General features: G+C 55.0%; 6 protein-coding genes and 1 pseudogene across 7 annotated transcripts; 2 read left to right on the top strand and 5 right to left on the bottom strand.

Moving 5' to 3' along the window:
- Window positions 1–388: 388 nt before the first annotated feature.
- Window positions 389–1,348, bottom strand: GGTG_04779 (hypothetical protein; the record flags this gene model as incomplete). Its single annotated transcript, XM_009222576.1, has 2 exons — window positions 389–810; window positions 886–1,348. The coding sequence occupies 2 exons, from the start codon at window positions 1,346–1,348 to the stop codon at window positions 389–391; spliced, it is 885 nt and encodes a 294-aa protein (XP_009220840.1).
- A 1,337-nt stretch (window positions 1,349–2,685) lies between these two features.
- Window positions 2,686–3,323, bottom strand: GGTG_04778 (hypothetical protein; the record flags this gene model as incomplete). Its single annotated transcript, XM_009222575.1, has 2 exons — window positions 3,185–3,323; window positions 2,686–2,979 (listed from the first exon to the last, which is right to left on the bottom strand). The coding sequence occupies exons 1-2, from the start codon at window positions 3,248–3,250 to the stop codon at window positions 2,686–2,688; spliced, it is 360 nt and encodes a 119-aa protein (XP_009220839.1). The 5' UTR covers window positions 3,251–3,323.
- Window positions 3,324–3,742: 419 nt separating this feature from the next.
- On the top strand, window positions 3,743–4,395 carry GGTG_04777 (hypothetical protein; the record flags this gene model as incomplete). Its single annotated transcript, XM_009222574.1, has 2 exons — window positions 3,743–3,950; window positions 4,058–4,395. The coding sequence occupies 2 exons, from the start codon at window positions 3,743–3,745 to the stop codon at window positions 4,393–4,395; spliced, it is 546 nt and encodes a 181-aa protein (XP_009220838.1).
- Window positions 4,396–5,343: 948 nt separating this feature from the next.
- GGTG_04776 (hypothetical protein) lies at window positions 5,344–5,643 on the top strand (the record flags this gene model as incomplete). The annotated part of the gene is made up of 1 exon (XM_009222573.1): window positions 5,344–5,643. The coding sequence occupies one exon, from the start codon at window positions 5,344–5,346 to the stop codon at window positions 5,641–5,643; it is 300 nt and encodes a 99-aa protein (XP_009220837.1).
- Window positions 5,644–5,667: 24 nt separating this feature from the next.
- On the bottom strand, window positions 5,668–10,432 carry GGTG_04775 (hypothetical protein). Its single transcript, XM_009222572.1, has 2 exons — window positions 10,196–10,432; window positions 5,668–9,919 (listed from the first exon to the last, which is right to left on the bottom strand). Exon 2 carries the CDS (start codon window positions 9,847–9,849, stop codon window positions 7,672–7,674), a length of 2,178 nt encoding a protein of 725 aa, XP_009220836.1. The 5' UTR covers window positions 9,850–9,919; window positions 10,196–10,432; the 3' UTR covers window positions 5,668–7,671.
- A 523-nt stretch (window positions 10,433–10,955) lies between these two features.
- Window positions 10,956–11,204, bottom strand: GGTG_04774 (hypothetical protein; the record flags this gene model as incomplete). Its single annotated transcript, XM_009222571.1, has 1 exon — window positions 10,956–11,204. One exon carries the CDS (start codon window positions 11,202–11,204, stop codon window positions 10,956–10,958), a length of 249 nt encoding a protein of 82 aa, XP_009220835.1.
- A 2,781-nt stretch (window positions 11,205–13,985) lies between these two features.
- GGTG_20080 lies at window positions 13,986–14,058 on the bottom strand (annotated as a pseudogene). The gene has a single exon. The product of its transcript is annotated as a tRNA-OTHER (tRNA).
- Window positions 14,059–15,043: the final 985 nt, after the last annotated feature.

The raw sequence follows: 15,043 nt of genomic DNA, 5'->3' as shown, positions 1-15,043 counted from the left end.
TACTGGCCTTGGTAGAGAGCGTCCTCGGCCACGGAACCTGGAACATATGCGAGACAAAGCATAGGTCCTTGGTCCATGTCTCGGGAGAGGCACGGATAGGGGCTGCAGTTTTTGTGTCGTCGGTCAGCACACGCTTGTCCCCCACAGCACTGCATCCCAGGTGTACTCGAAGGAGTTGCTTAAACTCACTGTTCTTGACGACGATCTCGTCGTAGCTGGAAACGACAACATCCCTCTTGGGCCCTTCGAGGAAGCCCAGCGACGCCTCGAGCTTCTCCTTGCTGGAGAAGTCGACGCCGAGATTCTCGGCAAACGCGAGCCAGTGGGAAATCAACTGGCGGGCACTCTGGTGCAAAGCCTTGACGTAGTCAGGCAGCGAGAACTTCTCCTACAATTGTTCAAAAAAAAAAAATGCCTGTCTTAGTGGAACGGCCTTGGGGTTTCTAGTTATCCAGGGGAAGACGGTTCGGTTCGGGCTCTGACTTACCTTTAGGAAGTTCTGGCGGGCGTATCGCTCGCGGTCCTTGCTGATATCCTCACACTCGTGCAGCAGCACAAAGACGAGAACGAAAACGGTATAGAAGGAGCGCTGATACCACTCCTTGCTGCGGCCGGGAGCGATGGCGCTCCGGAAAGCCTCCAGGAAGGCGGTCTGGCGCGGCTGGGTGGCCCGGTTGAGCAGGCAACCGGCCGTCTGCACGACCTGGCGGGGCACCGAGATCTTGTCGCCGAGCGGGTAGCCCTCGTCAAGGACGGGATCCATGCCCAGCTTCTCCTCCCCGACGAGCCAAGCGGAGCCCATCATATTGCCTGTGTTTTTGGTCATGTCATGTTAGTGAGCTTTCTCCAAGGGAAGACAGTTGGGCATGAGATGTCAAAACTCACGGATGCCCCACCACAGCGGGCAGTACCGCTCCATCAGCTCGAGAATCTCCCGGTCCATCTCGTCAGCTTCCGGGCGGGCAACGGCCACGCGGAGCTCGGCCACGTGCTCGGCCACACGGCGGTACACGATCTGGATGGCGTGAGGGGCCTGGACAACAACCTCGGCGAAGCAGAGGCAGTTTTCACGGATGTAGGTGGCGATGGTGGCGGCGGCCATGTTGATATCATCAATGGCATACGGGCTCAGTTCTGTCGTGACCCGCGTGACCCCGTCTGGTGCAATCCAGGTTCGCGACGTGACATCATTGGGGGCGGGGATGAATTTGCGGACGATGAGTATCAACGGGATCTCGCTTAGGCCGAGCGATACCTCGATCGTCTTGGCGATGGCATCTGCCCAGTTGGGCTCTTGATCAAGGTCGCGCTTCGTCAGCTCAAGCGATCCTGGCCTGATGAAGTTCATGTCCAGGACCGAGGGTCCTGGCTTGGCGTCACCCATGCTTGCCGTGGCCGCGTAACGTGCGGCGAAATCGAAAGGCCAGAGGCCAAGGAGAAGGACGGCAAAAGAGTATGGATGCAGCGTGAGGGAGGTATGAGGGACTGGGGAGATATGGCTCAAAAGATATGGTTTAGAAAATATGGACTTGGGCAGAAGATTTGACCAGGTGTGCAAAAGTAGTTGGGGCCTGATACGCGGAAGGGTGCGGATGAGATGATGAAGGAGGACAAGACAGGAGCGGCGAGGGGGGGAAATGGTCTGGGTTGATATAGACCTGGAGGACTCGGGCAGAGACTGCAGTGAGCGACAGGGGCAGGACAAACGCGGCTAGCTCGCGGAGTTGGGAAGAGCGAGGTCGGCAGGACTGGAAGAGCGAGGTCGGCAGGACTGGAAGAGCGAGGTCGGCAGGACTGGATGACACGGAGAGGCGGAAGCGAGCGAGGCAGGAAAGCCAGCCCGGTCAGGAGGTCCAAAGCGGCGACTGAGCGGTGGGAGACGGGTGTCTCGACGGGCAGCAGGCGGGCGGGCTTGATTTCGCCCGGTGAGCGAGGCGCCGTGCGAATGACCAGCTGGCGTCCGTGACACTATGGACGGAGGCAGGGGGGGAAGCCAGGCAAGAACCCGACGGCGGTGAAAGACGGTACAGGAGGGCTGCGACAGGACAAGATACGACGACGCAATGCAAGGCAGGGCAAGGAGTACGAAGAGGGAAGTGATGGGAAGCAGACAGGCCAGGCTCTATCATAGGCAGGGCGGCCGGAAGGGCCTTAATAGGCAAATGTGCTGACGGGGATGACGGCGAGTTGAGACCGGTGAGGTATTCACAAAAGAGAAGAAGAGGGGCAAGCTACATGGGCCAGCTACATGGGCCAGCTACATACGGTGTGTGTGGTGACCAGCACGTCCCGGTATACAGGCCACACAGACTCCATGAAGTGGCCCTACCCTACCCCCCTTTTCTCGTCCCAAGACTGGGCGGGCATCCTCTCGAGCGAGCGGATGGTTTGGCCGCCAGGGGCGATAGTTAACAAGACCAACGTCCCGACCGGCTTCCCGGGTCGTCATCGGCGGCACGGTATGGGGTGCAGGTAGGGTCTGAAAAACAAAGGAAGCGCGAGGGAGGAGGGAGGGGCTTGCTCGAGCGAGTGAGCATGCAACGCGAGGCAGCTATAGCGGCGTTTGTTATGGCGCGTCAGTTGGAGCAAGGAATCAGGTGCAGGTGCAGGCAGGACATGGGGGACATCTCCGGCATGGGTGGGTTACTCCGGAGCAGGCAGCGGCGTAGCCAACCAAAGCCGCATCTAGTCGGAGCGGCAGAAGCTGGCTAGCTGGCTGGCTGGCTGCGCGGGATCGGGGTTTAGGGAGTGGTTGGCTGGTATTGGGCTGTTGACTGGGTTGTTGGAGTGCATGGGCGGGTGCATGCACAGTGCATGCACGCCAGAGGAGCCAAGAGGAGTCTCGGTGTTGTGCACTGGGTGTTGTGCGCTTGCAGACATGAGTTCAATGATCGTCGCTCGCTTTTCGCGCCAGTTCTGGTGGCCCCGCTGGCCAAGCACGGGTGATTGGACAGGCTGAAGTGAGGGCTGGCCGGGGTCCTGGGTTGGCTTGCGGGTATTAGGAAGAGCGATGCAGGCCCAAAGGACTGAGGGAACGGGAGAGCGGGTGACGGGCAAGACAAGACGGCATGAGACAAGGCGGGACACGCGGGAGCACGACCAGGTGTTACGCAGCGTGGAACCATGGATGTACCCGTCCTCGGCAGCCAAAAGGTACCCCAGGTGCGTAGGGAGGGGTACTTACTTGCATGGCTCGAGGAGGGACGCCAGGAGGGGGACACCAGGAGACCGTGATAAACCGCCGCGTCATCCCAACTGTTGAGCAAAGGATACCAAGGCGGGAAAGCCGGCAGCCGTGAAATCGACTTATCGACTTAATTTCGAGAGTGCTCTATGGAGCAGATGCAGCAGATGGAGCAGCTCTGGAGACGATGAGCCTACCAAATGATAAGTGAGGCTGCCCGCCGCGCTCCTTGCCTGCCGCTGCCCGTGGGGGCCCCAACCAGTGTGATGTAGCAGTGAGTTCAGCCAATGCGCCAATGCAGCCAATGCATCAAATGATTGGGTGTTGTCGTGGGCGTGGTCTAGTGCGGCGCCACCGAGCGTGGAAGGAAGGTGCTGATTAGGGTGGTTGCGACGCTGGCGGGTAGCCCCGACTAGCGGGCGAACCGCGCACGGGGGCATCGCACAGTGTGGCCCACCACGCTGCTGCCTGTAAATGGCTCGGATGTGCTACCCGCCCCTTTGAGCCCTCTGTGCTGTCCCAAACTCCCTCCTTCGCCACCCAATCGGCCAACCAACCATGCTCGCCAACGCGGGGTGGGATACTGAACCAACGACACACCAGGACAAGGACCAGACAAGCTCAAACACGACCACAAAGACAAGACAGACAGAACAAAAAAGACGCACACACAGGACGCACTGCACCGCTGCACCTGCAGGCGCCCTTCACACCCCCCAGCCCCTCCCCTTCGTCTTCTGTTGCCGCCCTCTCATCTCTGTCCGCGGTGGGTGGCAGTGGTGGCGGTGGTGGCCTTCCTGCAGCCCCTTGCCTGCCTGTCCAGCTGTCTCGGTCCACCCTCGCCAAGCGTCTCTAGCCTATCACGGACTGCAGCCACCCGCAGCCTGACCACCGCCCTCGGCGCCACATACTCGCATATTGGCATGGCTTCCTGCCGCCGAGCCTTCAGCCCCGGAATTGATCCGGCAACTCCCCCGACTGCTCCAACCAACAGCCCCGGCAACAAGACGAGCGAGGAGCGCGAGCAGGAACCGGCGAGGGGTGGCACTCCTCCTCCTCGTACTGCCTGCAGCGAAAATACGATGCTGCCAACTGTCCATTCGCCACCGCCAAACGACCAACTCGCCGCACGTTCCGGCAGCAATCTTTCTGGTCGTGAGGGTGTGAGAGAGAGCGATGGCGACCTTTTATTACATGCGCATGCAACATAGGATGCATGGGGTTTAGCAAGCGAGGACGAGCCAATCCCATCCCCCGATAACCCCGCACGGCAGCCGGATAATGGAAGCCGGCTGCCTTTGCATTGACCTACGCGTCGTACAATAGGGTCCGCACATGTCCGCACATGTGTGTGTGAGTCCAGAGTCCGCATGGGCTCGTGCGATTGATTCATCACAATTTCTCGTTTGGCTCTGCCTGGCTCGGCAGCACTTGGTCTGGATGGGCAACCGACGGTGGCGCAAACCACGGACCAACCAGCCAATATTCAGGGGAGCAGCACACAACGAGGCAAACACGCCAAGGCTCGGATCCAGAGTGGACGAGATGCATGGTGGAAAGAGGGGAAGGAGCGTCGGCAGATGTTGAGACGAATCCCCACAGCCAACCACCAACTCACCACCTCACCCACCACCTCATCCACCACTACTTCCCACATAGTTGTTAGTCAACTTGTCGGCGAGGGGCCTGTGCATCCCGGATGTCCCCGGACCAGGTCTTGACTTTCCCCTCGGTCCCGCAGGCAGTAAGCCCGTGTGCAAGTGGGGAAATGGACCGGACCGTGTGAGGGGGTCGATTCTATTTTCCTTCCCCGGGTCCGCGGCCGATTGTCGATCGGGGGATTCGGCCATATGGGCAGCAGTGGACAGGAGCTTTTGGTCCGGACACACGATGATCTTTCGAGTCTCCGTCTCTGTCTCTGTTTCTGTACAACCACACCGCAAACAGCCAGTGCAGACGCAAAACGACTGCGAAAGCAATAATGGGCCGACAACAAGGGTCGCCGGGTCAGACAGGATCAAATGGTCAGCCCCGTGCCCCAAACCCCTCTCTTCTCCCCTCTTGCCCATCCCATTTTCTTGTTTTTATCGAAGCCGGTGAGTCGGGTGGAGAGGGGAAATTGGACAGATGTTGCCTGCCGCTGGGCCTTTCACGAGACAATGACAACAGCAATAAACGCCACCCCAGGCGCCCAGACGCAAGCCCAGCACAGCACGGCACCGGCGGTGAGCAGTCCGGCATTTCCCTCTCGGTCCACGGCCGACAGTGCAGTGCAGCAGCAGCAGCAGCGCCCAGGCGCGCCAGCCAAGGAATTCCCAGTGTTCCCAAGACCAACGCGCATAGTGGCATGGAGGACGAGGCCACAAGATAACGGCGGTGCACCACATTCGGCGAGAGGGTTGCCGACGGTGCCGCTCGGATGCCACTTGGCTGGCGACGCAAGCCACCTGATAAAATAAAGCACTGTGCCCTATAGGCTGGCTGGGCATATATGAAAAGAGGAGCAGCGAATGATGATGATGATGAGGATGCGAGGAACTGACAATGGAATCATCACAAAGGAAACCGGTGACTTATTCGGGCGGGGACTCACCGCAGCACCGCAGCCGGACCAATTTTTGCACATCACACGCGCGGCCCCCGGCATCATGCCCGGTCCTACTCACACCGTCAGAAAACAGGCAACCATCTCGTCCCCCAGTCGCTCAACACACGGGCACACACTCACACACCACCACCACCACTACCACCATCAAACATATTCATCTGCCCGCACTTCTTTCGTCTTGCTTCTTCCTTGTCGTTCCCAACAGCAGCCGGCCTTGGGCTAGACCTGCGCGGCCCCCATCCATGCATAGCGCAGGCGATGGAGGCGTCGTCAATACTGCCTTCCCCTCTTTCTCCCTTCCCTCCCTCATGCTCTCCTCTCTCTGCACATCCCTTTCCCTCTCACACCCACAGCCGCTTTTCCCTTTATGAATACATTTCCATCATGCATCCATCATCGTCATGGACAGATCTGGCCCTCCACCTCCCCAACGCGAATCTTTACCTCCTCGGACAACATTCTATGCCGCTTCAACAGACACTAATACTCCCTTAATCTTATATATCCCGTTTTGTTATCGTCTCGCGCATGTCTGTGCTGTGCTGTCACTATGTGATTGATGCACGTCTGACCAGATCACCACCAAGCCCCGGGCCGCATAATTGGCGCCGCGAAGAAACCATTTGAGGAAAAGAAAGAACGAAAAAAAAAGGCCAACCAGCGGCGCACACACCAACGGCAAAGGGATCTCGACACCACGGATCGGCAAAGACGAATCAAGATAAAGGACATCTGTTGATTGGAAAATGCGATGCTCCCTTCCCCTCCCCTTGGCCACACCCTCTCGCTCGAGTGTTTCCATTCATGTTCCCCCCTCTCTTTTTGCTCTCCTTCCCATCCCGACCGTCCATGCACCATGCACCATGCACATCAAAGCCGAGGCCGACCTTCCCAACGAGATCAAAACACAATAGTATCTTAGAGGAAGGATATCATACGCGGGTCCAACCAAGAAATGCAAAAATCAGGAACAAAAAGTGTGTGGTGGTACAGCAGCAGAAAGTTTTCAACCTTTTCTGCATTGACGACTCTTTTTTTCGCCATTTCCCCTTTGCAATTACAGCCAAGGGAGGACAGACCAAAAAAAAACAGGTGCCCAAAATCCTTTCCATCTTGTCCCCCTGTCATTTGGTGCGTGCATATGTGCACCGGGTGCTACTCCAAACGCCAAACAGAGGGAGTCCAAAAAAAAGCAAGACAAGAAAACACTCAAGACCCCCAATGCATGCAAAGAAAACCAAGGCGAAATGCAACGTCTAGGGAGAGGTCGAGATAGAGAGAGAGAAAAATGACAAAGGGGAGAATGGAGTGGTAAAAACGACATGGCAGAAATTTGGCAGACAAGAAAAAACGTCTGTTTCCAACCAGAATTATTCCCTGCTTGGTAGGCCTATTACAATTCAAGTAGAGGCGGCATGGCTGCCCGGAGCATGATCCAATCAATGTCCGAGGTCCAGCCGTGGATGGATGGATGGATGGTGGGTGATGGTGGTGGCACGATCGTGCTGGTGATGGTGGGTGATGGCGGTGGCACGATCGTGCTGGTGATGGTGGGTGATGGTGGGTGATGGTGCATGTGTGGGTGGTATATTGGAAACGAATGCGCTGTTATTCTCGTAATGTCACTTACCACCGCCTGGGTATCGGAATGGCGGTGGGCAAGCCATGTTATACTCGAGGTGGCTAGTGGGGTGTGAGGCCAAATAGACGGAGACCCGATATTAGCGAGAGATGTTGAGGTAGTATCGTAGTGGCGAGTGATGCTGGTGTGGTCATCAATAGAAAAAAAAGAAAGAAAAAAAGAAAGTGATGAAGCCTATCAATGTGCGGATAATGCTGGCTCGGCGTGGGGTGGTGGGTGGGTGGTGACGCCTCGAAACTAATTGGGGATCTGGACCGCCAGTGCACTGCCCTCCTCCCAATCGGCGGCAGCAGCAGCAGCAGCGTACGTGGTCGAAGCCGCCGGCTCCGAAGACGGAGTCACGGGCCTCGCTACCGCCTCTGTCGTCTTGGTGGTGGTGGTGGTGGTGGTGGTGGTGGTGGTGGAGGGCTCGGGTGCCTGCTTCGAGATTGCCGCTGGGGCTGCTGCAGGGTCGTCCGTGGGGGCCGCAGGTTGGTCCTCGATCTTGGCGGCGGCGGCAACGGCAGTTTCGGCAGTTTCGACGGGAGTCGTGGTCTTGCCAGAGTCGTCGTCGGAGCCGGTGACGTCGATGCTGGGCCGCTGGGGGCTCCCGCTGACGACCCTGCGCGCCGCCTCATTGCTGGCTCTGGGGCTGCCGCCCTTCTCCCGCGGGCTGGACGACGACGACTTGCCCAGCATGGGGCTGCCACCGTGGAAGTGCTGGTGGAGCGACGCGGCGGGCACGACGCCGCCGCCGATGCGTGCCCAAAACATCTGCTCGCGGAGCCGGACGCTCTCCTCCCACGCGGCGCGCTCGGCGTCCTCGTCGTCGGCGCGCCAGTGGCCGCCCTGCAGGAGGCGAAGGAAACCCAAAAAGTCGCAGACCGCCCGCAGCCTCACGAGGCAGTAGGATTTGCAGAGCGGGTAGCGCTGCGCGGATTCCGCCTCGCTAGTCCGGAACCGGTGCGTGCGCAGGTGCGGCTCCTCCTTGCGGCTCTCGCCGCAAAGGGCACAGGGGAAGAACTGCGGGCGCGTGATGGCCGCCAGCGACGAGCCAGGGGACCCCGCCGGCACGGGCTCCACCACCAGGGAGCCGTCCGTTATGGAGCCGATGACGGCGCGCCGTGCCAGCCACGAGAGCCCGGGCGCCATGTCTAGCCTCAGGGTGGGCTCAATGTCCTCGGCCAATGCGCGCTTGTAGAACTTGCTGTCCCTGAGTGGCGGGAGGCTTGTGGGCGCGATGGCCCCCGTGATGCCAAGACCGGAAGCAGGTGAGTTTGGGGTCTGGGGGAGAGACGGCGTCGACGAGGCAGAGGCCGATACCATGGAGGCGGCCGACGCGTTGGACCCGTTCGTGGAATGTCCCAGCGACAGGCCCAGGGCCGACATGGCGCCAGCGCTCTGGGTGCCCGAGGGCGGCCTGCTCCTGACAAGCTTCTTGGTCGTGTGGACAAGAGTCATAAAGTCCTGGTATGCTGACAGATCGGTACGCAGCACCGGCTGGACTAGATGGGTGAAGCTGGTCGGATACGAGGGAGAGATGGGCTCCAGCATGCCCGCCTGCGATGCGCCCTCGGAAAGCGGCGTGTCGTCGTCCTTGGGGTCGAACTTGCTGAAGCCAGGGGACGACGGAGTCGTCAGGGCCGTCAGGTCGTCCCGATCGGCGCCCATCTGCTCCATTACGGCCTTGAGCTCGGCGAGCTGGTCGTGCTGCGACTTGAGCAGGCCCTCGGTATCAGCCAGCTGCGACCTCAGCAGATCATTTTTCTTCATCAGCACTTCCTGTTCCTTCTGGGACTCTTCTTTTGCCGAGATGACCATCTTATTGGCCTCCTCGAACAGAGCAGTGGTCAGGTTCTCGAGCTCGAGCTCGATCTTTTTCTTCTGCTGCTCGACCTCGGCCCGTGCCTTCTTCTCCTCGGCAACACGGCTCAGCAGCTTCGCCTTGTCACTTTCGACAGTCTTTCTCCTAACCCAAACGTCTCCAGAGAGCATGACGCGCTGCTCCTCCAACCGCGCCTCGAGGTTTTTTATTGTCGCTCTGGCATCCTCAAGCTCCATCCTGGCGGCAGATAATGTGTCGCCGAGAGTGGTCTGGTGGTTGATGGCGTTTATAAGCTTGTTGCTCAGGGTCGCGACCTCGTCGTTCAGATCCGGGTGGCCGTCTATGGGGCTTATGGTCCTACTCCTCGGGTCGGGCAGCGTGCTAAGCTCATGCTCGTCGTCCAAGGTGTGGGCCGAAAGGGAAGACGGGGAAGGAGTTATTGGGCGCGGTGGTGATGGCGAGAAGGACAAAGCCGCTCCGGGTGATGTCACGTCGGCCGCCATATCCGGCAGGTCGGCCAGCGAAGGCGACCTGTAATGCTGGCCTCGGGGGGTGGTAGCGTTTGCCTTGACAGAGGGAAGCGGGCTGGTGAAGCTGGACTGTGATCTCATGTGGCCGAAAGACGGGGCGGAGGCGGTGCTTGGACGCGTATGCTGGGACCAGCCTGCAACGGTCACAAAACTGGACCAAGTTCATGATGGTTAGCGTTGGCTGCGGGCTAGGGCTGGGACGAGGGCCGGGGCCAGCAGGGGTGAAGATGCGTGTCTCGAGGCCGAAGGGGGCACAGGAGGTGACATGGCGGCGACGGGGCGCAAGACGGTATTCAAATACACAGTGATCTAGTGATCTAGAAGGCTCCAGGCTCCGAAATGGCGCCGAGACCCAAGGCGTGCCATATCGACGAGGGAAAGCGGCGAGGCCCTGGTGGGCAAGTCGAGGGAGGCAAGGCACACATACGGTAAGATATCCAGCTTGGCAACTGTGAGGGCGGAACCTGACCAAAAGGTCGCGGTTCCTAACAGGGCACAGGGCCGGTTGCGTTCTTTGTTGAATTTGGATTCCCGGCAAGGCGCGTGTTGCTTGAGGCTTTTAGGGGTCCCTCATGCGGCGGTACCAGAGGCTCGGGCCAGAGTGCCACGCCGAAAGCGTAAACTGGTGACTTGGTGAGGGTGGTTCGCTGCTCTGGTTCGCTGCTCTGGTTCGCTGCTCTGGTTCGCTGCTCTGGTTCGGCGTCTGCGATATACTGGTAAATAAAATGCAAGCGGCGCGCGACAGGCTGGAATGTCGATTGGTCCTCAAAAAATAATCTACCTCTTTGTCGCTTCGTTCGGTCTCGGAGGACTAGCACATGAGCTGGCGGTTCCGCTGCGAGGGGGAAGCACGCTTTCCCTTGTTTATTTTTCTTTTTGCTCGTGGGTTTGTCGACTCAAACAAAGCGCAACGGCGGACCGTTGAGGGAGGGACCTTGAATCGATTAGAGTTCGATGGCTAAATGACGAAGCATATTTTTTTTTTTTGCAACGGGCGAGGCGCGCGCTGTCAGGTTTCAGATTCAGTCGTGCTCTTTTTCTGGCGTCCCTGGCAAGGGCAGCAGCGACGTTTCGTCTTGGGGAGAATGGGGAGGATGGGGGGGGGAGGAGGGCGGCGGTTAGTTGTGCGACGAAAAGCAAGACGGCGCCGAGGTTGGCGATGATGATGCAAATGCAGGCAGGAGAGGTCAAATGCGCATCTCGGTGGCTGCGACGAATGGCTGCCAACCAAAAGTGGCAGCGACAGGGGAGTGGCAGCCCCAGCGGCTAGCAGGGCGGCAGCCGACAGCGACCAACACCGAGGGACGGGGCAGCAGCTGATGCGGCAACGCCAGCAGGCTAGTGCTCGTGGCTCGTGGCTCGTGGCAGGGAGGGGAGTTGAAGCGAGGGCCAGGCGGAGCCCTCGGCATGGGTTGTGAGCCACTCATGGGAGGCATTGGGGCCAGGGTCTGGCGGTTTTGACGTAGCACTCCCCACAAGCACAGCCCTGGGGACATGAACCAATGAGGCGAATACGGACAGCGAGCACAGCGAGCACAGCAAGTACGCAGAGCAAGTACACAGAGCAAGCACACACAGCAAGCACACACAGCAAGCAACAACAGCACAGCACTGTTAATGGAGCTCACGACTTTAGCCTGTCGCCAGAGGTGGCGTCAGCCCGGCGCAGAAACGGCGACAGCGACCCCTGGGCTAGATGCGATCCAACAGGCCGAGACTGCCCGAGGCCAGGGACGAGGGCTCTTGAACCGTCTCTTGAACCGTCTCGCTCTTGACCTTCAGGCCCTGAGAAGCGCCCAGCCGTTTTGATCGATTCCAAGATTCGATTGATTCTCTTTCTGGCGGAGCAGCCACGTCTTCGCATCGCAATTTAATCAAACATGTGCTGCGTCAGATAGCAGATGGCAAAAAATATTTACGGGTGCACACAGCGAGATTCAACAGCCCCTCGCTCTCTGTTCTAGGCCTGGGCAGGGGGTGTTCCTGGCGCTGCTCCCTAGCGCAAAAGGCCGATTTTGATGCCGAAAACGGCCTTTTGGTCTTGGGCCCTGGACAAGGCAAAGAGCCCTGGACAAAACAAAAAAAGGCCAGGGTGAGGGGCGGGATTTCCTGGCCCCGTTCTGGCGGCTCTTGGCACGCCCTCACAGAAACAGAGGGCCCCAGAAACAGCCGGCGGCCAGATTGAGCCGGCTGTCTGTCGGACGTCATTTGTCTATCATGTTGTGCCTCCCGTCCCTGTCACTGTCACGCTTGACGACTTGTGCCTTTTCCACGAGCACAGCCGACGGCGCCCGGATCTAGCGGGAAGCCTGGCGTATATGTCTAGACAAACATGCTAGAAGGGTGCTCTTCTGGTAGGCGTCGTCACAGGCTTCCTGCATACGACACCGTCACACATGACTGATACCGAGGAGCGCATTGACTTTTCACATTTTCAGATGCCGCCCAGATCTGCGACCAACTTTCGGGAGATGAGAAAAAAAAGTTGAAAAAACAGTGCAGCAGGACCACGCGGGGCTCGAGTTTTTTTTTTGCCTCCTCACCCGTCTCTTGGCGGCTTGTCCCTACGCTGGGGGCGATTTGTTTCACAGCCAGGAGAAGCCAGGTTGGAGGAATAAGCTAGCTTAAAGGAGAAAACAGGTGCGTCAAGCAAGCGTCGAATGTGCTTGATCAACAAAAGGTCCTGAATCCCGGCCTCGATCCTGTTGCATGAACCTGGTTGAGACCTTGGGCAGGGCCTTGGGCAAGGGCCCTGAGAGCCGAGCGTCGACCTGGATGCTCCCATGCTCCGCGTCGATCCTCTCATGCCCGTGCATTACCAATTGTCTCAAAGTTGCAGCCTCACGACGTCACCGTTTCTGCCTCGGTGCCTTGATCTCGATCCGGGCTTCGATGACGGCGTTTAGCGTGCGAGCGTGGCTCGAGGAATTCTTCAAAGCCCCTCAATCGAACAGATTATGGCAAACCTTCCAATCCCATTGAACTCGGGCTTTGTCTTCATTTTTGCTCAACGTGTCCATGCTGATTTGTGCCTGGGTAAAGCCGCCGTAGAACTTGAACCCCGCCGTGCCCGCAACGGCCTTTTTTATACATTCCAGGCCTATGCGGGGCGGCAATTCCCTCGATTCCGAGTCAGCTTCATCAGAAGTAAATAAATGCACCGTTATCGGTATTATTACCAGAATTATTAGTAGTAGTAATATATTCCGAATTATTATCGGAAGTAAAGCTGTTTGTTAATAAAGTAATGTTATCCATGTTAAATAAAAAGGATAAGTAATAAAAAAAGGTAAAAGTAAAGGTTGTAGCGTAAAAAAGTAAGTAATATATATATATAAATTTATTTACCCCGTTCGAGCTATATAGCACATGGGGAGCACTACGGATCGGGTTAACTACATGAAGGAGGAAACCGTGCCTCCAGCCGATAGCTATTTGGTATAAGGCTGGATAAAAACCCCTTCCCTTCGAAGGCTTTGCGATTGCGCGTCTTTTTCGTAAGTAAAGATCCTGCATATAAAGTTACATTAATAATTAAAAAAGCACGAATACAAGCGTGCATAGGAAGCGCGCTATAACTTACGCGCTACGATCCCAAATAGTACATTACGATCCGGGTTTTATTTGCGAAATCCAAACGATCGAATTAACAATATTTTATTTTACTATAAAATTTATTCGTCGATTGTTAAATTTTACCTTTTTTAACCAAAGCGTATTCCTTTTGTTTTTCGGGCTAAACGCGCCTTTTCGAAAGCGATCCTTTCCTTTTTTTTAATTGGTGCCATTATTTTATCGGCCAATTTTATTATCGAAATTGCTTTTGTTGCTATCGGTACCTTTATCCTTCGCCGCAACCCCGGCGCTATTATTCCAATAACCGGTCGAATTTATTTTGGCCCGAAATCTTTATTTTTTTGCTTGCCTTATAATTTATGCGTTTATAAGCTGTACGTGCTTTAAAGGGGCTTTTTGTTTAAACCTTTGGTACGTGCGTTACAGGGTTCGGGGGTAAAAAACCCCGCTAACGGGTCGCAAATGGCTTCGCTGGAATCGAAAGGAAATCGTACGTGGGTGCTATAGGGCTCGTCGATAAGGATAAAATCTTTTGTTGCTGTGGGCTTTTTTTGTTATAAGGACTAACTGTTCGGAAAAACGTCGGAACGGTTTAGGGCTTAATAAATCGCTTTTTTGCACGTGCGAAACAAAAAACCCGGTGTCCCCGGCAGGAATCGAACCTGCGTCCTCCAAAGAGGACCTCCCAGCGCTGAACCACTGCGCCACGAGGACAAAAGTAAGTAATAATAAATGCGTAAGTGTAGGAATCGATAGTGTGGGAAAAAAGGAAAGAGAAATAACAACTTACGGGGAAGCTTTACGTATATTTATACATGCAATAAAAATTCTAGAAATTTCTATATATTAATCTTTTTTTTTGTATTTATAAGCAATATAGGTAATTTGTAATACTTATTTGCTAATTTAAATGCATTTGTAATAAATAATAATATATAAAGTTAAAAAGAATTGCATGGAAAGTGGTAGAAACTGCTAAAAATAGCTAAAATTACCGGATAATTAATATAAATTTACGTAATTTATTACAAATTACTGCATTTGCAATATTAGTAATATTACAAATGCAATATTGCTAATATATTTTACATTAATAAGCAATAAAAATAGTTAAAAGCTCATTATTATTAATAAAAACCTTTGTAATATTAAAAAGAATCGCATGGAAAGTGGTAAAAATTGCTAGAAATTGCTGGAATTTCCGGATTATTAATATATATTTAAACGTTTTATTATTAATAAAATACAATTTGCATTACAAATGCCTTTTTATATTAATAAGCAATAAATTTTTTTAGAAATTGTAATATTCCTATAAATTTAACGATTCCCTTCGCTTTTATTTTCCTTTTCTTTTTGTTTTTACAACTTACATTACTTTATTATATATATTTATTGCTTATTACTTACTATTTAACGCTTTATTTTATTATATAACTTATTACCGCTAAAATGCCGTCGAAAATTACTATCGATATTGAAAATTCCAACGATATTAAACGGTTTTTATCGATTTTAAAACAACCCCAAATTAGCCGGCAAAACCATAATATTCCGGCAATTATAAAGCATAAAATTTGCATTTATTGCAAATTAAAAGGCTATACCTTTACGCAGTGCTGGTTTTTACAACCAAATAAAGCGCTAAACGGTTGGAATGTTAAAAACCAACTAAATAACAACGTTTACGCTAAAAAGC

Source organism: Gaeumannomyces tritici, assembly GCF_000145635.1.
Source record: "Gaeumannomyces tritici R3-111a-1 unplaced genomic scaffold supercont2.2, whole genome shotgun sequence".
Lineage (NCBI taxonomy): Eukaryota > Fungi > Ascomycota > Sordariomycetes > Magnaporthales > Magnaporthaceae > Gaeumannomyces > Gaeumannomyces tritici.
This window is presented reverse-complemented; position numbering and strand designations above follow the sequence as displayed.

Bases quoted from the DNA above. Each gene is read 5' to 3' on its own strand.
- GGTG_04775 (XM_009222572.1), bottom strand. From the start codon at position 9,849: ATGAGATCACAGTCCAGCTTCACCAGCCCGCTTCCCTCTGTCAAGGCA.